Source organism: Macaca thibetana, chromosome 19 (assembly GCF_024542745.1).
Source record: "Macaca thibetana thibetana isolate TM-01 chromosome 19, ASM2454274v1, whole genome shotgun sequence".
Classification (NCBI taxonomy): Eukaryota; Metazoa; Chordata; class Mammalia; order Primates; family Cercopithecidae; genus Macaca; species Macaca thibetana.
This window is the reverse complement of record NC_065596.1, coordinates 37,801,455-37,809,704: the sequence shown is the minus strand read 5'-3', so window position 1 is coordinate 37,809,704 and position 8,250 is coordinate 37,801,455. Positions and strand designations below refer to the sequence as shown.

The 8,250-nt window shown below is 47.7% G+C and overlaps 1 protein-coding gene across 1 annotated transcript; it reads right to left on the bottom strand.

Annotated features, from left to right (window-relative positions):
* Positions 1-554: 554 nt before the first annotated feature.
* On the bottom strand, positions 555-7,796 carry ZNF419 (zinc finger protein 419). Its single transcript, XM_050768660.1, has 4 exons — positions 7,555-7,796; positions 3,655-3,781; positions 3,042-3,140; positions 555-2,397 (listed from the first exon to the last, which is right to left on the bottom strand). The coding sequence occupies exons 1-4, from the start codon at positions 7,585-7,587 to the stop codon at positions 1,163-1,165; spliced, it is 1,494 nt and encodes a 497-aa protein (XP_050624617.1). The 5' UTR covers positions 7,588-7,796; the 3' UTR covers positions 555-1,162.
* Positions 7,797-8,250: the final 454 nt, after the last annotated feature.

Below are 8,250 nucleotides of genomic sequence, written 5' to 3'. Positions count from 1 at the left end.
GATCACTTGAGGTCAGGAGTTAGAGACTAGTCTGTGCAACATTGCACGACCTCATCTCTAAATTTTAAAAAAGAAAACAAAAGCCACGGACCGTGAGAAAACATTGGCAATGCTTATATCAAATAAGGGATTTGTCTCCAGAAATATTAAAAACTTGTAACCAACCAAATGTTTTAAAAAACAGGTAAAAAATACCAACAGACATTTTACTAACGAAGATATATGACTGACAAGTAAGCACATTAAAAAAAATGCTCAAAACTGAGTCACTGGAAAAATAACTACAATGAAATACTAGTGCACACTTAGTAAAATGGCTAAAATGAATGGCCTATGACTTCTATATATATAAATTGTCAGTAATGTGAAGAAATGGAAAATCTAATATATTCCAGGAGGGAATATGAAATGCTAACCATTTAGAACACAATTTGGCAAGCTTTTAAAATTTCAAACATTTGGATCCACTTACAGAATAACTGAGTGAGGAACTTTGCAGTCCTGTTATACAGCCAAAAGGGTGAAAATTATAAAAATGCAATTCAGTCTCTGGAAATGGTCACAAGGGTGTACGGCAAATAAATATTTATTAAAGATCTAACATTCATAAGAACAGCAAAAGTCAGTCACATCTGAACCAAGACCACTCCTTTCCTCCCCCAACTCCAAACTCAGCGAGATTAAAACTCCATTCGACTGCTGCAGCCAAGAATACAGGGCTCCCTCTCTCCGGAGCTCCAAGGCAGAGGGCTATCTTCTCAGGAAGGACAATCTGTCAGGAATTCTCATCCTGCCTCCAGTGTGCATATTTAGATGAATGATGTTCAATTGCCAGCTCCCTCATAAAGGCCATCCTCAGAGTTTCTGTTTTAAATGAGGTCATATTGATTCAGAGACAGTATATAACCCGCCACCCTAAGGCCTTTCTCCACCCTAAGGCCTTTCTCCTCTCTCTAAACTTTCTGGTGTTGAATAGGGTTAGGCCTTTGGCTGAAACCCTTTTCTATACTCACTACATTGTCCGCTTTGCGAACTGTCCAGTGTTGAATGAGATTGTAGGTGTGACTAAGGGATTTCCATCTGTTATCTTCAGGACTTTTTTCCACTGTGAACTTTCTGGTGTTGAATGAGGTTGAAACGCTGGCTAAAGGATTTCACACAATCATTGCATTTCTCCAGTGTGGATCCTTCGATGTTTAAAAAGACTGGAGTTGTGGCGAAACAATTTCCCACATTCCCTGCACTCATAAGGCCTTGCTCCAGTGTGAACTCTCTGATGTTTAATGAGGCTGGAATTCTCTCTAAACGATCTCCCACATTCATCGCACTTAAAAGGCTTTTCTCCAACGTGAACTTTTCGATGTTGCATGAGGGTTGAGCTTTGGCTAAAAAATTTCCCACATTCCCTGCACTCATAAGGCTTTGCTCCAGTGTGAACCCTCTGATGTCTAACAAGGGTGGAATTCTCTCTAAAAAATCTCCCACACTCATTGCACTTAAAAGGTTTTTCTCCAGTGTGAACTTTTCGATGTTGCATAAGGCTTGAGCTTTGGCTAAAAAATTTTCCACATTCGCTGCACTCATAAGGCCTTTCTCCAGTGTGAACACGCCAATGTTTGATAAGGTTGGACTTGTGGCTATAGAATTTTCCACATTCACTGCACTTATAAGGTCTTTCTCCAGTGTGAACTCTCTGATGTTTCATGAGGCTGGAGTTGAAACTAAACAATTTTCCACATTCACTGCACTCATAAGGCCTTACTCCAGTGTGGATTTTGTGATGCTGAACAAGTGTGGAATTATGCCTGAAAGCTTTTCCACATTCACTGCATGTAAAAGGCTTTTCTCCAGTGTGAACTCTCTGGTGTTCAATGAGATGAGCATTACGGCTAAAGGATTTTCCACAGTCACTACACCCATAAGGCCTTTCTCCAGCGTGAACTATTTGGTGTATAAAAAGGTTGGACATATCTCTAAATAACTTCCCACATTCACTGCATTCATAAGGCTTTTTCCCAGTGTGTAGTCTCTGGTGCTGAACAAGTAAATATTTCTGACCAAAGACTTTCCCACATTCACTGCATTTGAAATGCCTTTTTCCAGCATGAAAGGCCTCCCTACTTTTGGAGCTCCTATGTGACTTCTCTCCCGTGTGAGTCACCCGGTGCTTGAGAATAACTGAGCTGGTCGGGAGGTCCTTCCCAACCTCCCAGCTTTGCAAGGACTTCTTTGATACTTGAACCTTGCAACTCCTCAAAACTGGGACCCTGCCCTCTTGTCTTTTTAAGGATTTCTCTCCACAGTGCTGCTTCTGGTGTTGCTGAACGTTTGAACTGCACAGTCCTACAGAAGCACTCTGCTCAGGAGCCTCCTCGGCCTCGGCTCCATGCCAACAACCTGAAAGAAGAGAAATGTTGATGAAGTAAACGTAGTCTTTGGTGTGAAGAGGCAGCAATCTCACAAATGTGTCTGACATACCCAGTAATTATTACCTGGGGCTGCTGGCAGAAATGAGGGGGGCTAGTTCTCGGCAGGGAAGGGCCTGCTATGCAGTGCTGAACCTGGTCAGCTCAAGGATTTGGGGAGGCCTCATGAGCACCAAGGATGCAAGGATTGGGTATAGCACAGGGAGGAGAGGCAGAGTCCCCAACACAATCCTCTGCAAATGGCTTTCCATAGGACTTTGGCTGCTGGAGGCACAGGAACATGGCACAGAAGGTTATGTCCAGGTCCAGAGAAAATCAGCTGCAACCAAATAGCTGGTGCTCAAGGACTATGCAAGGATAAGCGCCCACCTCGCCACACATTCAGTGAAAGCCACTGCTGAAAGGTGCTGCTGAGGCTTGGGTGAAACATAGAGGACACAGAGGTGGGGAATGGCCCTGGGTCAAATATCAGAATAGAAATAAATGGGTGACTGAGGAAGAAAAGATAGAAATCAGCAACGACCCCTTGCCTTAGTATCAAAATATCTGTGCCTACTGGTATGATATGAACCCATCCCCGAGTTCATACCTCCCTGAGCTCCACCCATCAAGTACCTCTCGGTATGGCTGAAGTCACAACTTCCGAGGCAGGCATGAAGGGCTCCTTCCATGACTCCAGCTGGGTTATATCATGGGTCTTGGAAGATGCAAGTCCTAAGGAAAACAACAGGTGAGTGGCAGCACTGAGCGAGAATGACCTATCCCATCATGGACCACAGGAAAGAAAACAACATAGTACAGAAAGAACCTGGAGGAGGGTCTTACAGGAACAACCCAGTCAAACAGCAATCACATTGGTGACTCAATTGCTGGCACAGACAGACACCCAGGTATGTTGGCTAGAGGAGGCAGGCAGAATGTAGCAGAATAGAATTACCACAGATCTGCACAGTGTCACCAGGCCACAGAGAGGCCACCAGGGTTAAGACCCATCAAGCTGACTGAAAGACTCGTGACCCCCAAACCCTTTCCTACACAGCTCTGGGGCAGCTCGGGGAGAGAAGATGGTAGTATACGCAGCCCAGGCTGACTACAGTAGCTACTTCAAGATCCTGGAGAAGGAATGAGTGCCCACAATTCAGCTTTGGGAAGAACAGACCTGTCACTAGGAAAAGGAGGAAGAGCCAAGTCCAGCCCAGGATGCTGGGGTGGGCTGTGAGAAACTTACCCAGAGAGGCCAGAAGTGAAAAGTTCTCCAGCATCACATTGCGGCAGAGGAGCCTCTGAGCCTCATCAAGCAATCTCCATTCCTCCTGGGAGAAGTAGACAGCTACGTCCTCAAAGGTCACATAGCCCTGCTAAGATGGAGAGAGTTGAGTTTATCTGTGGCCTCCTTACTGGGGAATTTAGGCATCCCCCTAAACATCCACCCCTGCTCACCCTCTTCCTCAATCCCCATCTCAAAGGAGAGACCCTGCCCCAGAACCACTGATGCCCCCTCTCTCTTCATGTTCCCACTGAGCAAGCACAGGCAGGTAAGCAGATATAGTCCATTTCAGCTCTGGGTATGGTATGCAGAGTCCTACTCTTCTCTAGCCACACAACTCACCTTGGATCCCCCAGATTGTGTTTCCCAAATACAATTAAATTTGTGTCAGTGTTCTCCCTGAAGCCCCCAATACAAGGTCCTAGGGACATCTGTTTACACTCACTAGAATGTGCACATACTCTGTACCACATTCAGTGCCTCCGACACCACCTTATGTGCCTCCCCTAGTGTCACCATATTTTAGTCTACACATGGCATCTAGAGGGCACTTACCAAATGCAATCAGAACTCCATGCCATCCCAGTCCTCCAAGGGCACTGACTGCCAGGGGCAGCCCTCAGTCCCACTTTGAAGGCCTCCCTACCTGGCTCTTTTTCTTGCTTTATCTTCAGCTACTTGGAATTGCACGCATATCTGGACACCTCAGCTCGGCTCCTTATTCAACCACTTCAGGTCTGCCTTATACCTGCTGATGCTTCCGCCAGACATAATGGAGATCTAAGGTTGCCTAAGCATTCCCAGTTCAACCTTACCTACAGGTATTTTCTAATGTTGATCACTAAACCTTCTAAACCTCCTGTCATTGGTTGCCAGAAATGAGAACCTCTCCATATAATATATAACCTGGGCTGGGCATGGTGGCTCACGCTTATAATCCCTGCACTTTGGGAGGCTGAGGCAGGCGGATCACCTGAGGTCGAGAGTTTGAGACCAGCCTAACCAATGTGGAGAAACCTGTCTCTACCAAAAATACAAAATTAGCCTGTGTGGCGATGCATGCCTGTAATCCCAGCTACTCAGGAGGCTCAGACAGAAGAATGGCCTGAACCCGGAAGCCAGAGGTTGCAGTGAGCCGAGATCGTGCCTTTGCACTCCAGCCTGGGCAACAAGAGCAAAACTCTGTCTCAAAAGAAAATAATAATAATAATATGGTCTGGACTCAGGGCCCTAACTTTGTGTGTCTATCTTCCAGGGAACTCAATTGGAAGGATAGGGAGAATAGCAAGCCTCAAGACACCATAATTCTGAAGACCATGTAGGTAGGAGTTGAGCAGGGTGAGGACCTGAGACATCCTCCACTTACCTCCTCATGGTATGTAAATAACTCTGCAGTCACAAGAACCTATGGAAAATCAAGGCAATGAGAACCAGATAGTGATGTTGTCAAAGGATCATCCAAGCCCCCTCATCTAGCCTGGAGTCAGGTGTGCCTGAGTATCTACAATCTGGGCTTTGGTTCTTAGTGATGCCTCTTACCTGTTGTGTGCCCTTGCAAAAATGCTCAACCTCCCTGTGCCTTGGTGTTGCCATCTGCAACATGGCAATAATAATGGTATTCACTTGGCCGGGCGCGGTGGCTCAAGCCTGTAATCCCAGCACTTTGGGAGGCCGAGACGGGTGGATCACGAGGTCAGGAGATCGAGACTATCCTGGCTAACACGGTGAAACCCCGTCTCTACTAAAAAATACAAAAAAAAACTAGCCGGGCGAGGTGGCGGGCGCCTGTAGTCCCAGCTACTCGGGAGGCTGAGGCAGGAGAATGGCGTGAACCTGGGAGGCGGAGCTTGCAGTGAGCTGAGATCCGGCCACTGCACTCCAGCCTGGGCGACAGAGCGAGACTCCGTCTCAAAAAAAAAAAAAAAAAAAAAAGGTATTCACTCAACAGGACTATTGTTTGTATCAAACTCATTCTCATGTGTCTAGGACTAAGTATCAACTCCTACTGTACACATAATTAATGCTTCTGTAAACATTTTCAGTGCAAATAAACTGGTAGGTTTTGAAAATATGGGTTTCTGGCTAGGCGCAGTGGCTCAAGCCTGTAATCCCAACACTTTGGGAGGTCGAGGTGGGTGTATCACCTAAGATCAGGAGTTTGAGACCAGCCTGGCTAACATGGCGAAACCTCGTCTCTACTAAAAACATAAAAATTAGCTGGGTGTGGTGGTGCATGCCTGTAATCCCAGTACTCAGGAGGCAGAGGCAGGGGAATCTCTTGAACCTGGCAGGCAGAGGTTGCAGTGAGCAGAGACTGCACCATTGCAGTTTAGCGTGGGCAACAAAAGCGAAACTCTGTCTCAAAAAAAAAAGAAAGGAAAAGAAAATACGGGTTTCTTAAACTTACTTTTAAATTAAGAATGTGATACTTAGGGTGTTATAATCAAATACTTTCCAGTATATTAAGTTTACAATCAATTATGAAGTGCTTATATCAGTTTAACTTAATAAATCCGTGTGGTTTTATTTGCCCGTGTGTATATGAACTATGATCAATTAGTGCTTAAATAAGTACGTACCTCATAAATTCACAAATTAATAAACTGGGACCTGGGTCTGAGAAACCTGAGCGGACACCATTCCTTTTGGCAACCTGGCTGCCTGCTATATACTCCCCTGAAGGCAATCCTGCTGAGAGCCCTTCTACTGGAGCAGTTGATCATCCCTCCTGTGCTGATGGCTAGGGAAACTTAGGCACCAAAGGGGCTGCTCCACCAGCCTGGCTGACCTTTCCTTTTCTCCACATGGACTGGACATGAGGAACTGCTGAGCCTAGAGTGGCAAACCTATATACTACCCAACACTGCAGTCTCCATCCAGTCCTGGGTCTTCATACTCTATAACCCTCCATTCCTGCAGACATCAGACAGAACCACTTCAGACCGCAAAACTCCATGCTATAGAGGCAGCCCCGTCCTACAGGGCCATCTCTCCCTTCTCTCACCTTAGGGCCCATCTGAAAGGAAACCTTAAGATTCTCCCTCCTAAATAGGAGTCCCACGCCTTACCCTAGTCCAGGCCTCTACCCACCACCTCTTGGATATCTCCAGCCCAGATCCCTCCCCAAACCTCCAGATGTGAGTGAGCAAGCTGCCCATGTGGACACGACACCTCCATTCTGGGTCATCTCAGGATCACCATGCCCAAAACCTACTCCCTGCACAGCCTTCCCAATCTCCATCCTTCCTGATATTCAGGAACAAACAAACAAAAATGCAAACAGAAATCCAGAATGGCTCTTCATTCCCTACTTTCGTTCATAGTCACATGTGATGCAGCAGGAATTCCTGTCTGTTCAGTTTTTGAAATCCATCCAAGATCTGATCACTTCCCCTCCTGTATGGCCCAGTCCTAGTAGATTCTCCACCAGTCTACTGAATTTACCTACTCACAGGTCTGTCCTCACCCGCCTCACCCCCACCCCACTGTGTTTTGCCTTGAGGGGACTTTGGCAAACTTTGAGATACAGATCGTGTCACTCTTCTGTCTCTAGCCCTCCGCGGCCACTGTGGTGCCCTCAGGATGAAGGGGCAGCTGCTCGGGCTGTCGCGCCACACGCGACTGGTCCCTTCCCAAGCTGCCTACTACAGACACCCGGAGGCCTCAGGTTCGGGACTCGCTCAGCGCGCCTTACATCTTTGCGAGCAGGACCCCTTGCCCTCCATTCCCACCCCATCACACTGCGTGTCAGAAACGGGACCCCGCCCACGAACGCCCCACAGTTCTGCACCCGGGGACCTGAGCAAGCGGCCCTCACAGGGCTTTAGGATTCCAGGGAGGCCGGGAGGACGCGGCGCTCACCTGAGTCGGGTCCCTCAGCGCGGCCCCCGCCATCCGAGCCTGTAGGTAGAGCGGGTAGGGCGACCCTGGGCGCCGCCACCGAGCCTCAGACCCACCTCTGAGCGGCGAGAACAGAGCACGTCGCCACGGCCCCTTCCGGCGCTGGTCGCCTCAACCCACCACCAGCTTTCCGCGGGCACAGTTCACCTGAGAGTCGCGAACCTGAACGCCAAAGAGAGACGCCGGAAATCCCGCCCATTGCGCGTCGCACGCTCGAGCAGGCCTCTTTTTATTGGCCAAGGATCTCCGCCTCCCGGCGTGGCGCCTTTTGGACAATGTAGTTCCCATGGCTCCAAACTTGGAGGAAGTAGGCATAAATTCGGAGATGGAGATTGGAGATGACAGATAATGATGGAGATGGAGATGATGATGGAGATGGAGATGATGATGGAGATGGAGGTAACGGAATAGGAGATGGAGGAGAAATTAGGGTTGAGAACTTCTCTCGGACTCATCCTGAAGCTGCTGTTATTGGAGATGGGCCTGGATTTCAGTTTCCTGCAACTGATACTCCAATCTTTCCTTCTTTTGAAGGACTTTCAGAGGATCTTCAGAGCCACAATAAAGAGGTTTCTCTGGGCAGAGCCACGTATACATGCCCAAATTTCCCTTGACAAAGGGACACCCAATATTAAAACTAATGGTGGCGAAGCAATG

What these genes read in the sequence shown, in the direction of transcription:
- ZNF419 (XM_050768660.1), bottom strand. Translation starts at nt 7,587, where the DNA reads ATGGCGGGGGCCGCGCTGAGGGACCCGACTCAG. An exon ending in CGCTGAGGGACCCGACTCAG is followed by an intron (nt 3,782 to 7,554) that starts GTGAGCGCCGCG and finishes CCATCTTAGCAG; the next exon opens with GGCTATGTGACCTTTGAGGA. An exon ending in GACTTCAGCCATACCGAGAG is followed by an intron (nt 2,398 to 3,041) that starts GTACTTGATGGG and finishes CTCTTCTTTCAG; the next exon opens with GTTGTTGGCATGGAGCCGAG.